The sequence below is a fragment of the Antechinus flavipes genome, chromosome 1 (genome assembly GCF_016432865.1).
Source record: "Antechinus flavipes isolate AdamAnt ecotype Samford, QLD, Australia chromosome 1, AdamAnt_v2, whole genome shotgun sequence".
NCBI lineage: Eukaryota > Metazoa > Chordata > Mammalia > Dasyuromorphia > Dasyuridae > Antechinus > Antechinus flavipes.
In genome coordinates this window covers 627,414,559-627,434,795 of record NC_067398.1, presented here as the reverse complement: position 1 = coordinate 627,434,795, position 20,237 = coordinate 627,414,559, and the positions used below count along the sequence as shown (strand labels likewise).

The window sequence follows — 20,237 nt, the reverse complement described above, 5'->3', positions numbered from 1 at the left end:
TGTCCTGATGTTTTCTTCTAAATTGCAAGCTCCTTATATATGCACATACTGTTTCCCCCCCTTAGAATACAAATTACTTGATATTATACTATATAATTTTATATTATATTATACCATATATCATATATATGTGTGTGTGTGTGTATATATAAAATAAATTAAACAAGAACTTATTTTGTTTTTAAAACTTCATTCCTTTCATATTGGAAAAGAAAAAACTGTCTTAAAGATACATTTTATGACTAATTATTCTTATGACTGTGGCTAATAACTATTATATAATTATTTATTGACAGGACTTAAAATTAAGAAAGGTCCAAGTATAAATAGAAGCAGAACACAATTCAAATACTACCATAAAAGTAAAAAGGCTCCTCAAGGTACATACATGCCCAATGATAGTATCCAATAGAGACAAAAACTCCCCACCTTAGACAACTTGATTGTGCTCCTATTTTTCAAAGACTATTAAAAAGCCATAGTCTAATATATTCTCTAGTATTTCTTGCTAAATTGAAAAGAATTCAGATGTCAATAATCAAGAGTCACCTGGGCACCTAGAAGAAAATAAAGCATACCCAAATATTTCCTTAAGATCCTTTGCATCACTACTTCCAAGTTCAACAAGACCATCTTCTATTCTATAAATGCCCTTTCATCTTTTCATTCCTCACTGTAGTCTTTAAGACACTTACTAAGTACAAAGGTATTCCTTTATGTTTACCTTTTTCTTCTTTAAAATATATTACTGTGACCTAACTTTCAGAAACGGTACTTAAGAGACCCAGAACCCAACTGCTATAAACAATTCTTTACTGCCATCTTGTGTACCTGTGTATTATACAGAGGTTGGCTTACAAAATGTATGCGTATTTATGCTACACATATACATATACCTAATTTTAAAGTCTATAGATCAACATATGTAACTATAAAAGTTACTTTAGCTAACAACTACAAATGAACAATGAAGAAAATTAGCTTAACAGTGAATAAAACTGTACAAAATTTTTGTACTGTATAATGCCAAGCTAATTTAAAAATTAAATAATGTATATACAGTATCCTTTCTGTGCAATTTCATAAAATAATTATTTAATTCACACAAAAATCCCAAGATTTATAATTTGTCCAAAGGTTACTGATTCAAACACTAGATTTTACTTGTACAGAAGAAAATAAAGCATACCTAAAATGTATATGTTACCTTCTTTTTGACTAAGGATTGTGTATGAACATAGTAGATACTATATAGATATTAGTTAGCAATTAATTCTGCTATTATTGTTAAAGAGTGAGGCCTCAAAAAATGTTAATGAAAGAACATTTAAATATTACAGACATGTCTCTAAAACAGGCATTTAAGGACATAAAAATAAAGCAATGAACACATTAGGAATTCAAGAATTACTTCTGTATTTTTCTTCACTCAGGTGAGAAGTGAAAAAATTTATATTACTTTCACTTATGGTTTAATGCTACAACTAGTCTTTATATGCCACTAAATGGTTTAATTTGTCTGTTTTAACTGTTCTATTAGTATTAATGGGTGCCGTGCTATGTTGTGGCTGTTTAGTCATTTTTAGATGTCCAACTCTTCATGACCCCATTTTGGGATTTACTTGGCAGAATTACTGGAGTGGTTTGTCATTTCCTTCTCCAGCTGAAGTCAAAAAGAATACTTAATAAATATCTGAGGCCAGTAAACTTAGGAAGATGTCTTTCTGACTCCAGGCCCAGGGCTCTATCCATTCACTACTCAACTGCCTTTAACATTCCTTGACATGATTAAATCTAAAAAATAAACCAAGATCTTAAAAAAGTAATCCTTATGTTCCAATATGCATTTTAAACTACTGTATACCATCCTTCATTTATGAAGGCAATTAAACACATGAATGGGTACTGCCACCTTTTTTCCATTGCCACAGGGACTTTTTTTGCACTATTGCCAAAGGCAATTGTATCTAAATTACCTACACTGCCAAGGTTTTTTTGTTGTTTTTTTTTAATTTGGTATATCTAGTTTCCTTACCCTTATCATTACTAACCCTTCAATATCTTCAACTATACATTATCAAAGCTGCATCCTTGAAATTTATTTATAATGTCCTTCTTAAGTTTAATAGTTCTCATCCTCCTTGAACTCATGGCATTTAAGATTAGTGATTTACCTTTTTCATGGTAATTATCTAGTCCAAAATAATTCTGCATATTTCACTGCAGGGAAGCTGAATGTATTTCCCACAACTTTACCTTAATATTGGTACCTATCCACTACTTGTTTATTTCAGTGGAATCAATTTATTCTGATTGCTATGTGTGAGCTCCAGATTCAAAGCTCAAAACATTGAAAAGGTTCCTTAATTTATCCCTTTGTTCTATTCAAATGAACTTGATTTCTAAGCTATTTCTTCCCCTCAAAAAGGCAACAGACTTAGACCTCAAGGCATTTGAGGCAGCAGAGGATGCACTCCAACAAAGATTCAAATTAAACACAAATTCTGGGCTCCACAGAATAAAAAGGTATTACTGAGCCAAAGCTACCAGGGGTGTAGAGCTTTGGAACTGAACTCCACATGTCAAGTATTCCTTTAAATGACAAACACTTGCCACCACAGTAGGATAATGCTATAGAGCTACCATCAAGAGAATTTTACTGCAGTAAATCATCAATGGTTTACTAATAAAAATGCCTAGCAGAACTCCCTCCACTCCAACTCTGTTTTTCCAAATTAATTGACCTCAGTGTCTCATGGAAACTGATTTCATTGCCATAGAGTTATCAGAGGAGCTTGGTGGGGGAGGAGGGACATGATTATCTGGTTCTACTAATAATATAGTGGGTAACCCATCTGACTGAGTCTTGCTCCCCATATCTAAGCTGATTATGTGCTGGATGAAAATCTCTCTCTTTAACCTTTATCCCTAAATTTTATACCAACAGTCAATATCTTCTTTCTGCCTTCTTACCGCTTTGTATGCTTTCATCCCAGATGTCCACATAAGAACTGTTAGAAAAACTTCCAGATTCATACTGAAACTACTTCACTTTCCATTTTCTTGGCAAATAGATCTTGGGTTTCCCCAAGGTTTGTCTTATCACTGACCATACTCTGCAGTACTGGAGTTTACTTTTCATGTTCCCTACATATTTTAATAGTCAAATTCAGGGAAAGAGCCAATCTTTTTCTTCATTTCCTCACTCTTTCCTATTTTTCAATCACTAGCACACATAATTCAATTGAAATTAATCTCCTAAAGATTATCGATGGTCTTTGAATTGTTAGATGCAGTAGCCTTTTTTTCAGTCTTCAATCTATTTAATCTTCCTGAAACTGAACACTTTTGATCACATCTTCTTCTGGTTATTAGATAGTTTCTTCTTTTGGCTTCAGTGACACTGCTTTCTCAATTGTCCTGCTTGCTCAAATGCTCTTTCTCAATATTCTTTGCTCTATCATCATCCTGTTCTCAAACATCCAGCCTGGGCCATTTTCTTTTCTCTGTACAATTTCTTTGGGTGGTCTCATAAACCCATAGGTTCACGTATCATTTCTACGAAGATAAAACTTCCAAATCTATTTATTTAGCCAAAACTTTTTTCTTGACATTTACTTTCATACTGCAAACTACAAACTGGATATGTCCCATCAAGTGGCTATCCTTTATCAGAATCTTAAATTTAACATGTCCAAAATGGAACTCATCATATTTTTCTTCAATCATATTCCTTCTCCAACCTGCCATTTTCCTTATCTAAAATTTCAACTTCGGATATTCATTTTCCTTAATCCATGTAATATCCAACCAATTACTAATCCTTGGTAATTCTACTTCCTTTACATCTATGGCATCCAGCCCCTGATTTCCACTTGCCAAGCTACTACCCTAATTTAAGTTTTTATCATTTCTGGACCAGAGTACTACAATAGCTTCCAGATTATCCTTCTTTTTCCAAATTTTCCTTTCTTTACTCCAACTTTTATACAGTTAAGAAATTAATATTCCTTAAGCACATATATGACCACATCACTCCTGTGCTCAAAATCTTCACTGGTTTGCCATTGCCTAGGTCGTGGCCTTTTTTCTCGTATTTAAGACTTCTATAATTTGGCTCCCATTTACTCTTCATCCTATTACAAAATGACCACCTTTATATCCTTTATCTTTCAGTGAATCTGGCCTACATTTAGCAATTCTTCAAACTTAATCCCTTCTTTCATCTTTCAGTCTTTGCACAGGTTGTCTTCTATGACTAAAATGCACTCTCTTCTCAGCTAACACCAAGAATTCTTGACTTCCTTAAAGATTAACACAGATGCCATTTCCCACACAAAACCTTTGCTAATGCTTCAGTTGCTTTTGCTCACCTTCATCAAGTATATTTCCTTGTATGAGTAATAGTCCACAAAGGAAAATAAAAGTGCAATTTCTTGCACCAAGTCGGAACTTAATAAAGGCATTTTTGAACATATTTTATGACAAAATTCTAGGACATAACATTAAATATATGCTATGATAAACATCCTGAAAAATTATGAAAATAAATATTCATGAACACATCCTAAAATTTAGCAAAGAAAAGGAGTTAAGTAATGATTTTGGAATCTTTTGAAGAGCCAGCCAACCCTTGAAAGGTCTCCATGTTAGTGGCCCAGGGATTTATGCTTGGCTTGAAATATTTAACTATTAATAACCTGGATGAAGTCATAGATATATGTTAAAATTTCGAGGGACACAAAGCTATGGAGGACAATGGTCATTTGTTCAATTGTTTCAGTTGTGTTTAACCTTTCATGACCCCTTGTGGGGTTTTCTTAGGAAAGATACTTGGAATGGTTTGCCATTTCCTTCTCCAGTTGATCCACTTTGTCAGACAAATCAGAGGTGAAGGGACTTACTCAGACAGCTAGAAAATGTCTGTCTGATGCTGTATTTAAACTCAAATTTTCCTTACTTTAAGCCCAATGTTTTATCTACAGAAACATCAGCTGCTTCTGATGTCTCTAAAAGTCATCACACTAAAAGGCAAAAATAATATTTAAGAAGATATATCAGGCAAGACTACTGAGCCAAATATTTTAAGAAAATTAATAGGAATAAGCAATGTTATAAATGCAACAATGGGGATGCATAGAAATTGATTCATGTAACAAAGATGGGGTTTTAAAAGACTAAAAGATCAATATGAGTTAACAATTTCAAAGCAATCATGAAAAAAACTACAGCAATCTTAAGTTCAAAGAGTCCAAGACTAAGGAAATACTATTTTCATTGCTTTCTATCTTTTTTGGATCACACCTAGAAGTACTGGTCACTTAATTGGACACTTTAGAAGGCAAATTTTCAGAGATGACCATATGGTAAAATGTCTCAATATTATGCCATTTCAAGATAGTTTAAGCAAATTTTGGAAATGGTCAGATTTCACCTGAAAGAGAGAAAATGTGTAAATTGGCATCCTGATTAGAGGTTTCCAATAAATAATCATGGTACATTCTACAAGGGATTTTCATTCAGATTTGAATTGTACTAGGTTGTCTCTAAGATTCCTTCCAACTATTTCAGATTTTTTTACAGTAGTTTCCGCTGATTTAACAAAGTTCAAATAGTTAGAAAACTATAAAAAGATACATGAAAATTTTACTGAAGATAATGAAGAACAATGTTTTATATTAAAAGGAGTAATATAGTAGCCATCAGGGAAAATGCATTCTTATCTCCTACTTTGTTACTTACTACTCATATGACCTTGAACAAGTAATTTCACTTCAATAGACCTCAGTTTCATCAACTAGAAAATAAGTATTTTGGCCTGAATGATTTATATATTAGACCCCCTGTAGCTCTGAAATTCTATGATTATTTATTATTTATTTAAAAGTAAAGATTTTGTAATCTTTAATAATTAATCATTAAGAAAATCAATTATTGGTGTCCAGAATTTGGTAAGGCTAGTGATTTTTATCCAATTGTTTAAATCTTGAGACAAACGACAGTTCACTACAAAAGCCACCAATATATTTTATTTTCTCTTCTCAAAAACAACAATTCAACAGGTTTTTTTCTGAATATATTTGGCAACATATTGGCTTTTTAGCACCCGTAAAATATAAAAATCATATTCAAAGTGATACAAAAGCCATTAAGAGAAAGGACTAGATAGATATCTAATTGCCTTGAAGGGGATCACTATATCTTCTCTTTAATTTACTGTTAAATACTTGTGTGTACAGTAACAGCAAGATTATGTGAGAACTATGGAGACTGAAAATGGATCAAAACAGAGTATTTTCATCTCTTTTTGTCATTGTTTGCTTTTTTTTTTCCTTTAACATTTTTTTCCCCTTTTGGTCTATTTTTTTTTTTTTTTTGCACAACATGACAAATATGGAAATATTTTTAAAAGAATTACACATATTTAATCTATATCAGATTGCTTGTTGGGGGAGGGAGAAAAATGTGGAACACAAAGTCTTACAGGAATGGATGTTGAAAACTATCTTTACATGTGTTTGGAAAAATAAATACTACTGTGAAAAAAAGTATTTGTGTATGTAACACACACACACACACACACACACACACACACACACACACTTTGATAACAGCAAAGCCTAAGAAAACAGAAAAATGTCTACATATTCATATCTAAGATTATCAGAAGCTATTTGACAAGCTATTAAAGAAAACACTAATCATTTTTTAAAAAGAGAAATGCTAAATTGAAATTAAACGTATCTAAGATTTTACAAAAGAAACAGGGAGAAATGAAGGATAAATAAACTATGGCTACAGGAAAGGTTAAGAATAACACTAAGATCACAACTACATAGAACAGTCTTCTGGTTCAGTTCTAAAAGTCTTCTAAAAGCATTCTTATTTTAAGCTAAATATGCGCTTTCCTACAGGACAGCAAGGGAAAGGAGAAGCAAAACTGACACTGGGATTTACCTTTGTGCTTATGTCTGTGTTTGTGAGGTTTTTTGCCTGAAGGAAACAAAGCTAAATCCAAAAATTTTATAAGAATGTAAAAAAATTAAGTCTTATCCTTATAAAAGTTCTACTACTGTGTTTGATTCTAAACATATTCATTTCCCCAGAAATTCCTGAGGAATAGAAACTAGGAATCTAAAATATTAAAAATTTACAGTCGTAGAAATAACACCACGAAATATTACTTAGCATAACTATACAACAATAATATACATTTTATGTAAATAAGCAATAGTGATATTGAGAAAAATTACTATTTGAATAATAGTCTTATTAAATCACTAGTTATAATGAAAATAGCATCTCTTATGGAATACATCTATGCATCATTTACAATATATAAAATTTCACTTAACTATTATATCTGAAAATTCAAAATCAAACTAAGAAATAAAAAAAAAAACAAGGCTAAGACATGATAAATATATAAATAAAAGCAAAGAGAAAACTGGGTAATCTATAAATGTAAGAACATCTTATTATGATTTAAGAAAATGACATTTACTATATATACATCAAGTTTAAGGAAACTATAAAGAAAAATTACTAACTCCTTTCTATCAGGAACAAAACAAACTGAATATTCTCTGAGTTTGCATAAGTTTCACTTTCTGTTACTTCAATAGGGATGTACAACTTCTGAAAGCAGGACAATACTACCTTATTTTAATCTATAGTATATCTCTGTTTAGAAAATGTGCAAACAAGATTGATTTAAGTATACCTTCCCATTCTTTATAGGAGGAAACATTACTATGCTGGTAAAGAGAACATAATACCTGCTTCTGTCAGTTACCTGTGTTAAGAACTTGGGATTTAGTCAGTGGGGCCTTTGGAAATTACTAGGAATGAATCAATTCATCTTCCCATTGACCAGCTTCCTGGTGATAAGCCTCTTTGATTTTAGCTAAGCTAGAGCTAAGACAGCAGATATATAGTCTGCTGTAAGGGTTTTAGTCCTTGTAGCTTGACAAAATATTATCCTCTGCTAGAAAAGTCTTTTTGCAAATCAGGATCACCTCCAAACTATTATGAGACATTAAAGTAACTTTTGAGAGTCCCCCTCTAAAAAATTCCTGTCCAAAACATATTTTCTGTCATTAAGTTTAGCTAAAGAAACACTGATATATTTTCACTTAACAATTTTGTCCAACTTTCCCTAATGAATTAAAAAATAAGTATCCAAGAGAAGAAAGTATTTAAATCTCACAAAACTGAAGGGCCAGGGGATGGAGCCAAAATGGCAGAGTAAAGCCATGAAACTATTTGAGCTTTCCTAGTTAACCTCAAAAACCACATGAAACCAAATCTCTGAACAGAGTCTGAGAGAATGAAACCTCTCTTCAGCTCAAAATGGACTGGAAAAACTTCAAGAAAGACTACTCTCACTGGGGTGAAAAGGGTGTTCAGGCAACTCAAAACAGATTCTGGGAAAGCTGGTGAAAAGGTCTTAGTCACAGCAAATCAGAACTAAGACTCTCAGTTCTAGCTCAGTAGAGGAGCAAATCAGGGGAGGCAACTTCCAGTCCCAGCTCAGAAAGCAAACTGGGAAACCAGGCTGTTTCTTGAACAGAGCAGGCAAAGCTACCGCTGCAAACACAAGGGCTCAGAGCTGCACAGGAAGCTTTGGACAGAGCCCGTTTTACCCCAAGAAATCAACCATAAAAGTTTAAAAAAAAAAAAAAAAAGAGAAACTATCAAAAGAAAAGGAAAGAAAATGAGCAAGAAACAGAAAAAGAACCTTGACCATAGAAAGCTACTATGGTGACAGGGCAGACTAAATTTCACAGAACTTTCCAGCAAGAGATGCTACAGTAAAATATACTACAGGTAAGATATCATAACATTATTACCTTAGATTACTTTAAAAGTAAACTCTAAAAGCTACCCCAATAATCTTCTGAAGACAGCTAATACAATAAATACACACACCTACATAATAAATTTTAATATTGAATATTTGAACACCAACATAAAAGAACAAGATGAATTCAAACACTACCATAAAATAACATCTAATTATGCTTTTCTTACCTGTTACTTGTGGCACATATGGCACTGTTAATCTTTCCACACTATATCCACTGCCCCCTAATGATTCTGCAATCTTGTTAGTTAAGAAATACAAATTTTTTTCATGTTTCTCTAGAGATTTTGGAAGCCTGTGAAAGTAAACAGTTTATTCTTACTTGTTGTATTTTACATTTAAATACAGCTAGACAAAAATACAGAAGCCAAGAAACTAGTACTTTCAGGATTAAGTCTGATAGATGTATGGTATGGAGTGTGTGTGGGTGGGTATGTTTTCCACACTCAGAGTAAAAAAAAGCTGAGATAGTACAGACAATAATGGAGCTTATGTAAAAAAAAAACTTGCAGCATTTCAAAAAATTATTCAAAGCAGTCATCAAAAACATACTAATTGATTTTGTTGTACTGACTACTATTATGAAAAGAACTGACCTTACAAATATTGGAGTTTTTACTCTTTGAGTCCATTCTATCAACACTTTAAGTTGACAGTGATCAATGGATTTCATTTTAACTTTTTGAGCATCTAAGACAGAAATAGTCATATAAATTCATAGGTTAATTGCTTAAAATTAGAATTACTTAAAGCAACTTAGATTTCTTCTAGTTCAACTGCCCCATTTTACAAGAGTAACTGAATTCCACAGGGAAGAAGTGACTCCTCAAGGTCACAAAGTTTTAAGTAGCAGAATCAGGATTCAAAGCCAGGTTCACTGTTTCATGAAATTTGACAACAGAGAATGGCTTTGGTTACTAATGGAATGCAGTTTGGATCTGGCCAAATCTTTCTAAAATAAAAATAGTTCAAATGTTCTCAATTGTAAGATATTATTTCTATAAGACATGCAAGTTAATTGCAAGTTTTTAAACACAAGTTAAAAATCAATTAATCAACAAATGTTAGCTCCAATCTGGAATTATGCCCAAAAAGTTATCAAACTGTGCATACCCTTTGATCCAGCAGTGCTATTACTGGGCTTATACCCCAGAGAGATACTAAAGAAGGGAAAGGGACCTGTATATGCCAAAATGTTTGTGGCAGCCCTGTTTGTAGTGGCTAGAAAATGGAAATTGAATGGATGCCTATCAATTGGAGAATGGCTGGGTAAATTGTGGTATATGAATGTTATGGAATATTATTGTTCTGTAAGAAATGACCAGCAGGATGAATACAGAGAGGCTTGAAGAGACTTACATGAACTGATGCTAAGTGAAATGAGCAGAACCAGGAGATCATTATACACTTCGACAAGGATAATGTATGAGGATGTATTCTGATGGAAGTGGATTTCTTCCACAAAGAGAAGATCTAACTCAGTTTCAGTTGATAAATGATGGACAGAAGCAGCTACACCCAAAGAAAGAACACTGGGAAACGAATGTGAACTATTTGCATTTTTGTTTTTCTTCCCGGGTTATTTTTACCTTCTGAATCCAATTCTCCCTGTGCAACAGGAGAACTGTTCGGTTCTGCAAACATATATTGCATCTAGGATATACTGCAACATATCTAACATATATAGGACTGCTTGCCATCTAGGGAAGGGGTGGAGGGAGGGAGGGGAAAAATCGGAACAGAAGTGAGTGCAAGAGATAATGTAAAAAATTGCCCTGGCATGGATTCTGTCAATATAAAGTTATTATAAAATAAAATAAAATATAAAACAAAAAACAAACAAAAAAAAACAAATGTTAGCTCCAATGAGAGACTAGGCATTGAACAAGACAATGGGAAAATAAAAACAAAGAGTGGAAAAAAATCCCTCCTTGCAAATTTACAAAATAATTTTCCACAAAACAGATATTTCTTTGCCTTTAAAATTGCCTGCAGTTAAATGTGGACCCATTTACATTTGCAAATTCAAGACTGAAAATAACCCTCAGCTTAGTGGAAGAAATGAGTTATAGGAATTATATGAAGACAAAGAAAATGATAAATATTTAGTATGGAAACCCTATAGGGACTAAGAATTCCTTAAAAATCTGGTACTTCTTATACTATCAAAACAATGTTTAACATACATGCACTTGTCTCTGAAAATATGTTCTGGAAGAAAATAGGGTGCTTCCATTGTTCTTGTTTCAATAACCTGAAAAATATTTTTGAAAAGTAACACTTAGGATGTAACAATTATTAAAAATGTATTAAGTAAATAATTTACTTTAGAAATCAACATGTTATATCTTATGTACAAAATTCTGTCCACTTCTATCAACTTTATTTTAAACTCACAATTCTATTTATTATAGTTATAGTTAAATCAAGATATTCATGAAAAACAATTTTAATTTCAAAAGCATGGTTTAAACCTTTATGGTACATTAAAATACAGTAGCAGCCAGTAAAAATAGAGTATTTATTCTCCCAGACATTACTGATTTGTTATACTTTGCCAACAACCTATATAGGCTTGAATTGAAACACATTATGCATAAAATTAAATGAAAATTATAAGTATTGGCATTAAAAATCATAGGTTAAAGGAATATATGTTGAAGAATAAGCAATTACTAGAAAATGCTGACAATGTACAACATTGATGATTACATTACCCGTTATATAGAATTATTACAAATAATGACATTTCATAAAACTAAAAGACAACATATTGAAAAAAGGTAATATGAATTTTTTTGACCACATTACCTTGCTCACATGTTGGTAAAAAGCAGGAACTGCTATCATCTGACTTAAAAAGTTGAGGTACGCTCCAACTAATGCCATGACAGCACAGCGATGGAACATGGGTAAATTATCTTCATTAAGGATGGCATTATCCTTTAATAAGAAAAAAAAATGAAATAGTCCAAACAATAATGTTGTTTTAGAATTTTTCTGAAAAAATAATCAGTAAAATACAGCAACAAATACTAGCAGGATAATGTCTGTTTACAAAGAGATAATAAAATGAAAAATCTAAAGAATAAATTAATGATTAACAGTATTTCTAAGTCTTGTTATAATTAAAATGCTTACCTATTTGTTCTAATAAACCACAATCAGCATCATTAACAATATATATTTAAGGAAAGACTATGTTTTCTTTGAAAAATTTCACTGAGATAAATTACCTGTAAAGCAATAGCTACTCGTATAAGATCAATAACCACTTCTTCATTGGCCAGTTCAATAGTAATAAGAGCAAGAGATGTATAGAGTAATTCAAAATTTTTCTGAACATTGTCTTCTTCCTTACAGCCCAAATAAATATGGCGGTATAACAGCTGACCATTCTGAAAAGACATCAGAAATAAAAATATTCTTTACTTTAAACCAATTCATTAAAAAAATAGGTTATTAATAGGTACATGACCATCCAATAAGGAGAAACTTAAATAAAAATGCTGACACAATGATAGAGAGAGTAGGAGTGAAGAAACAGGTTGATTCAGTTCAATATCTCCTAACAAAAATCTGGAGTTGAAGTATCTGAGTTCAAATTCCAAATTGCTAACTGCTACCTGTGTTTATTAACTAAATTATTTAATCTTTCTAGATTTCAGTTTCCTGACTTATAAAAATGAAAACAGTTTAGACTAGAGCAGGGATTCCAAACCTTTTTATGTCATATACTCTATTTCTTGAAGGAAATCTGTTAAAAAGTCTGAGGGACCATTTCTCAGGACAAAGGTTTAAAGGCCTAATATAAAATACAAAAAAAAAAAAAAAATCAAATTATATAGAAAAATATCAAGATAATTTTTTTTAAAAAGTTAATGCACTTAAAAACAAGATTATATGATGATCAATTCTGATGGACATGACTCTCTTCAACAATGAGATGATTCGGACTAGTTCGAATGATCTTGTAATGAAGAGAGCCTTCTACACCCAGAGAGAGTTGGGAACTAAGGGTGGTTCACAACATAGCATTTTCACTCTTTTAGTTATTGTTTGCTTGCCTCTTATTTCCTTTCTCATTTTTTTTTTCTGGTTTGATTTGATTTTTCTTGTGTAGCAAGACAGTTGTATAAATATGTATGCGTATATTGGATTTAACATATATTGGATTACTTGCCATCTAGAGGAAGGGGTGGGGGAATGGGGGAAAAATTGCAACACAAGGTTTTCAAGGGTTAATGTCAAAGAATTATCCAAATATATGTTTTGAAAAATAAAAAGCTTTAATAAAAGAAAAAAAAAGTTAATGCGTTTGAAGAGAAGAACCACTGAGCCCTTCCAGCTATAAATCCTGTTCATAAAAAAGAAAATGAAGCAACAACAACAAAAAGAAAAAATTTGTGGAAGCTGTCTTTTGTAATTTAATATAGAAGGCTTAGGGAAATACAACCATGCCTAAAGAGAACTTATAATCTAACAGGGAAGTTAAAATATACACCTAAAAGATCATGATGCAAACTAAGGATATCAAAGAAACTGTTTTAGATATAAGGAAGAGGCAAAGTAGATTAGAGAACCAAGCCTGTAATCCGGAAGAAAATGTGTTCAAATGTGGCCTCAGACACTCATTGTTTGAATGATCCTGTCACTTAATCTTTGTTGAATTCAGTTTTTTTCATCTATAAAATTGGGATAATAATAATATCCTTACATAGTTGTTATGAGAATCAAATGAAATAGTAACTGCAAACTGCTAAACACAGTGACTGGCACATACTAAGTGATATATAAATGCTAGCTGTTATTAACAGTTTTAGTTCTGAGAAAAGAAAGATAATCTGATGATAACAACCTATTTTATATTTTAAAACTAATCAAAACACTACTACACAACTCCTCTTAATGTCTAAGAATATGTGAAAAGAAATTATGAATAAAAAGGAAAGTTGCTGGGGCAGTGGATAGAGTACCAGCCCCTAAGTCAGAAGGACCTGAGTTCAAATTTGACCTCAGATACTTAACACTTCCTAGCTGTGTGACCCTGGACAAGTCAATCAACCCCAATTGCTCAGCCAAAAAAAGAAAAGAGAGAGAGAGAGAGAGAGAGAGAGAGAGAGAGAGAGAGAGAGAGAGAGAACACGAATGTTGCTGTTACCTGGTAAATATGAATTAAATGGATGTTTTCTTTTAAAAAGGACATTAACCCTTTTGGTCATAAAACTACTATTTAGAACACTGATAAATAACTAACTCATTTATGGCTTTAACTTTCATCCTCATTGAAGGTGTCTGACAACACTGTTTAATACATCCATGCTAAAAAGCATGAAAGCAAACACAAAGCCCTGCTTCATTCCAATGGGATAGGAAAAATGAGAGAACATTGTCCATTATTCACAACCCATGTGAGCATGCCATCAAAAAACTGGTGTATTAGAGTTATGAACTTCTCTAGGCATGATTTTGCATGATCATTCACTAGCCCTTGTGATTGACAGTATTAAAACCCTTAGTCAGATTGACAAACATGACATACAGACCTCTGTTCTGCTCCCAGCATTTCTCCTGGATCTATTGGTCAGCAAACAAAATATTGACCATTTTCCCAGAAGGTTTCACTTGAACCAAAGGCACTGAAATTTCTGAATAACTCATGGGTTTTTCCTTTGCCATTAACTGACTACCAGATCTGGTGCTAAAAAATGACTTCCAGTAGTAGCAATAGTTGTGGGATGATAAGCTGTGAATGACTTCACTACTTTCAGCAATACAAATGATCCAAAAATACTGTGAAATATTTATGATGAAAAATACTATCCATACCCAGAGAATGAATTGATTGTGTCTGAATACAGATTGAAGCATTGTCTTTTTTTTTTTAACTTTATTTTTCTAGAGGGTTTGTTGTATGCTTTCTTTCACAACATGACTTTTGTAGTAATGTTTTTCATAAATTTAATGGCCTGAAGAGAGGAGGGAAAGGGAAAGAATCTAAAACCCAAAGTTTTAAAAACAAATGTAAAAAAAATTGTTTTACATGTAAATGGGAAGTAAAAATAATAAAGCACACACCAAAAAAAAAAAAGAAAAGAAAAAAAAGAAAACTGATCTCCATTTATTTATTATCTTGAAGAGTATGACAAAAAAAACAAGAAGCATTTCTGTTTAAAATAGGAAAAAATTTAACTGGTAAATTAACTGAAAAATTTAATCATAGCAGATAAAAAGTCTGAAACAACTATAGTATTGATATCTGTGAGGCAAACTGATCCTCTAACTAAATTTGGAGTACTCATTATCTTACCTACCGTGTTCTTCTTTCCCAATTTTTTGTCCCTTCCTATTTCTTTGGAGACTTTCCACCAAGACTTAACCCCTTCCTCTCCAGCTCCCTTGTCCCCTTTCTGTCACCTTTCTTACTACCTTGTCTTGCTGGTTTCTTTCCATTTTTATATCCTCCTTTGATACAATGCAACTTCTTTCAGCTACTTCTCCTTTTGTTTCCAAGATTTCTCTACAAGCTGATGCTACTTTTTTATATCTTCTCTCTTCTCTGTATTTCCCTCTTACTTGACCTTTCTCTCCAGAGAGTTTGGGTTCTCCCAAAGGAGGAAAGCCTGCAGGCATCTTTCTGCTTCAAAAAACAGAAAGTCATTCTCCCAGAGACAATGTAGTTCTTTCAACTAAATCTTTCAGATCCTCTGACCTCTAAATTTGGAAAAGGGATACCCCTAAATATTGGTGAATTCCAAGCAGTCATGTTCACCCAACTTCAGATCATCTTTAAGGGATATAATTCTTCAAGGGGAGAAGTTGTAGATGTAACAGAAACTTACATTCCTCATGCAATCTTTCAATCAAGGATATCTTTATCTTTGAAATGGAATTAACAAGCAAAAAAAAATCTGAAAAATAACAAGTTACTTTTCTAGAATCCCAATAATCAGTATTTTTAACATGGACTTTTTTTCTTTCACCATCTGACTGAATTAACATTTCACAGAAGGAATATGTTGAACCACTCAAGTATCTCTGCCAAAAAAAAAACTCAAATGAGGTCATAAAGAGTCACAATTGAAACCACTGAATAACAACAAAACCTCAAGACATAAACAGACTAGTGCAGTAGTTTATCAAATCTGTCAAGATGCAGTCTACTGGATTTATTATTTCTTTTTTTATTTTCTTGCACAAATTAATTGTGATGTTAAGGGATACAAGGAAGAATATATCAACTCTAGTTTTCTTTGTTGTTTAAAAAGTCAAATATAGGGGCAGCTAGGTGGTGCAGTGGACAGAGCACGAGCCCTGAGTTCAAATCTGGTCTCAGACATTTAATACTTCCTAGCTGTGTGACTCTGGACAAGTCACTTAAGCCCTAACTGCCTCAGTCCAAAAAAAAAAAAAAAAAAAAAAAAAGCCAAATACACCACATGATTTTTACAATGTTGGATTAGCAACATTGGATTAGCAAAATACTGCTAGTCAACAATCAATAAGTATTTTCTAAGCACCTATTCCATACCAAGAACTGGGGACACAAAAAAAATGAAACAGTCTCAGCCTTTAAAGATCTTATATATTAATAGTCATCTTTAGAAACATCAATATTAAGGCCCTGAATTATCATGCATTGAACTTCTAAAGAGTGAAAAAAGTGCTAAACTGGGGATCAAGCAAAACCTGGCTTCAAATGTTGACTCCAACATTTGCTGAATGACCATAGACAAAATCCTTAACTTCTCTCAGTTTTCTTCTCAATTGTAAAATGGGAAGAATAATAACTGTAGTCCTTACCAAAAACATTTATTTTGGGCTCATAAGATAAGGAGTGCAAGGAACACTGTAAATCTGAAAGCCACAGACAAGCATAAGCTAATGTTATCATCAAAGGCAGGCTAAATTCAGTTTTAAGGGCATTTAATTCTTTTCCAATTAAAAAAAAAAATTTTGGCCCTATGAACAGTACACAGCACTTCAACATTTCTAGGAACTGTGATTCTACTGATACAAATAGTAATTCCTCAAGTAGTCTTTGTTCAACAAAGCTAACCTCAAGTGTCACAATCTATATTGTTACCAATATATTATTGCTCTATCCCCCCAGTTGCTAGTGTTTTAATTAAATCAATTTTAATTTATGTATTTATTAAATTAACTTACTTGTTTTGTATATACCTAAGTATATGCATATATTGATTACACAAATAAATTATAAGCTCTTTGAGGACAGGAATTGTTTCACATCTGTCTTGGGCTTCTCAAAGTGCAGTACAGTATTAGGCACACAACAGGTGTTTAATAAGTGCTTATTGATAACACTGATTCATATCCCTCAAAGAAATCAGCCAAGGAAGCTAGCCTTTCTCAGACAAGCAGATTCTTGGAAAACAGAAACACAATGTGTTACCACTGATTTCAAAGTCAAGATTCAGTGAAGAGAAATGATATTATATCTCAGCCATATTCATATTTTAGATGCATGACTATGTATGTGTATATAAATGTGTGTGTGTATATAGTAAAAAGTATCCTGCAACTTTGCACATTTCACAATCATGAGTCATCTTTGATCTGAGAAATGGTGAAATGACCATACCTTTTATTAATAATGTTACGATTATTTAAAAAATGATTAATTACTCAGAAACCACATGTACTGAACTTTTTATAAAATGTCACACATGGTCATTGTGTATGATTTTTGTGATATATACTATTGTAATCTCCTTAATAGTATTGCATTTAACATTTTTGCTTCAATATTCATTAGGGAAACTCTGAATTCTGTCCATAGTTTTCTTTCTCTGTTTTGGGAATGGCTAGTTTAAATATCAATATCATATTTGTATCATAAAAGATATTTGGTAGGCCTCTTTGTTCACTTATTTCCCCAATTATTTTAAAGAATTAATTATTCTTTAAGCATTTGGTAGAATTTGCTTGGGAATCCATCTGACTCTGGGAACTTTTTCTTAGGGAATTCATTGGGTTCCCCCTCCCCCTATTTCTTTGTCTATGCATTATTTCAGTATTCTATTTGCTCTCTCAATCTGGGAAATTAATATTTTTGTAATCCATTTCATTTAGATTGTCAGATTTATCTGGAATGTATTTGGGCAAAACAGCTCTTAATAACTGTTTTAAGTCTTTACTTATTGCGTAAGTGAGATTCTGCTTCAGTAAAGTTACCTTTTTTTGTGACTGCTTCAGATCTGTTTCTTGTAAACAGCATATTGTAGGATTCTGTTTTTTAATCCATTCTACTATCTTCTTGTATTTTATGAGTGGGTTCAGCCCTTTCACATTTACAGTTATGATTAATTATTTATTTCTCTCCATCCTATTTTTCTTTGTTTATCCTTCTCTCTCTTTTATCTTTCACCTGGCCCTTCTTCACAAATATTTTATTTCTGATTACCACCTCTCCCAATCTGTCCTAACTTCAATTAGTTTTCTCCCTCCCCCTCCTCCTTGTCCCTATTTATTTTCCTCTAGTATAAGAAAGATTTTATATATATATATGGGCTTATGTTTATGTTATGTTATGTTATGGACAGTTTATGGACTGACTACAATCCATCTATCCCAATTTAATGTGAAATTAAATTTTAATAAACTGTAAGACTTTACATTTATCTCTATAAACTTAATCTTCTTAGATTACTATAGTCAATTGGAGAATTCAAGAAATACAGAGGATCACAGGAAATACATAGGTAATTTTGATTACATGTAATTAAAAAGATTTTGCACAAACAAAACCAATGCATCCAAAATTAAAAGGAAAGCAGAAAACAGGAAAATATTTGAAGCAAAGGTCTCATTTATCAAAAATATGGGAAACCAAATTTAGAAAAATAAGTCATTCCCCAAGTGATAGATGGTCAAAAGCACACAGTTTTTAGAAGAAATCAAAGGTATCAAGTTATAAGAAAAAAATGTTCTAAATCACTATAATTAGAGAATGCAAATTAAAACAACTAGAGTTGTTTTATGCAACCTCATGCATTTTCAGATAGGCTACCATGATAAGAATGGGAAGATGTGAAATGCTCAAGGAGATTTGGAAAAATAGGTGCCTGTTTAGTAGAGTTCTGAGGTGATCTAATTTGGAACTATGTCCAAAAGGTTATAAAACTGTGCATACTTTTGAATCTATAGTACCTCTACTAAGTTGGTATCCCAAAGAGATCAAATAAAAAGAGGACCTATTTGTACAAAAATATTTATAGTAGCTTTTTTTGTGATGGCAAAAATTAGAATTAAAGAAATGTCCATGAACTAGGAATGACTGAACAAATTGTGGTATGTGATTGTGATAGAACACTGTAAGTAATCCCAGGATGGTTTCAGAAAAAGACTTCCATAACACTTGACTACTCTAATCAATATAATGATAATTTCCAAGTACTTAGGATGAAAAACGCCATCTACCTCCAGAGAGAGAACTAATGAACTCTGTATGCAATCTGAAATGTATTTTTCTTGCTTTTCCCCACTATGATGTAGCTAAAGTGGAAATGTTTTGCATGTCTTATGTATAATGAAGGTAATTTATTTAAAAAGAAAAGAAAAAGAAAACAAAACCAAAGTGACAACTACTATTAATGTGGATAGACTTATCAAGTCCAGCTACCCAACCAATTTCAAGTCAACTTTATTGTACTATTGTGTAGCATACCTCCATATTATCTATAAAAAACAAGATTTTATAACTGTATGGATATGTATAAATATATTGTATTTAACATATACTTTAACATATTTAACATGTATTGGTCTACCTGCCATCTGGGGAAGGAGTTGGGGAGAATGAGGGAAAAAATTGGAACAAAGGTTTGGCAATTGTCAATGCTGAAAAAATTACCCATGCATATATCTTGTAAATAAAAAGCTATATTAAAAAGGAAAAAATATTACATATTTTACTAAAATCTTGGCAAACAATCTACAACATATCCTTGAATCTTTGGGTTTCATAACTCAATCAAAAATACTTGAGAATTTACTTTATTCTACTTGGAAAAAGTAGAATGGATGATTCAATGTCTGATACGTAAGAAGTCCTAAATAAATGCTTGACCAACTGACCAGCAAATACAAAGAATAAATTTATGCTTCAATTATATGGACACATCAATTTGGACTATTCCACAGAAGAGTAAGTTCCCCTGAAAATCAATAGGTTCCCCTCTTTAGTAAGTGTCTTAAAACAAAGGATGCATGACTATCTGTTGAAAACCAGACCTTCTGATTCCTAGTACTTCATATTCTTCACTATACCATGCTGCTTATTCTTATTGGTTTTACCTAAGTAACTGGCTAATAAGAGCAACTACACAAAGAGATTCATGAATGATGA

The 20,237-nt window shown here is 32.2% G+C and overlaps 1 protein-coding gene across 3 annotated transcripts in view; it reads right to left on the bottom strand.

Annotated features, from left to right (window-relative positions):
• The window catches only part of EFR3A (EFR3 homolog A), a 150,162-nt gene that overhangs the window by 23,100 nt on the left and 106,825 nt on the right, over positions 1–20,237 (bottom strand). For all 3 annotated transcript variants that reach the window (XM_051971101.1, XM_051971102.1, XM_051971103.1), the window contains 4 exons: positions 12,103–12,264; positions 11,678–11,809; positions 11,053–11,120; positions 9,034–9,161 (listed from right to left, as the gene is read on the bottom strand). In XM_051971101.1, the coding sequence (XP_051827061.1) occupies positions 9,034–9,161; positions 11,053–11,120; positions 11,678–11,809; positions 12,103–12,264 (490 nt within the window). The remainder of the gene's footprint in view (positions 1–9,033; positions 9,162–11,052; positions 11,121–11,677; positions 11,810–12,102; positions 12,265–20,237) is intronic.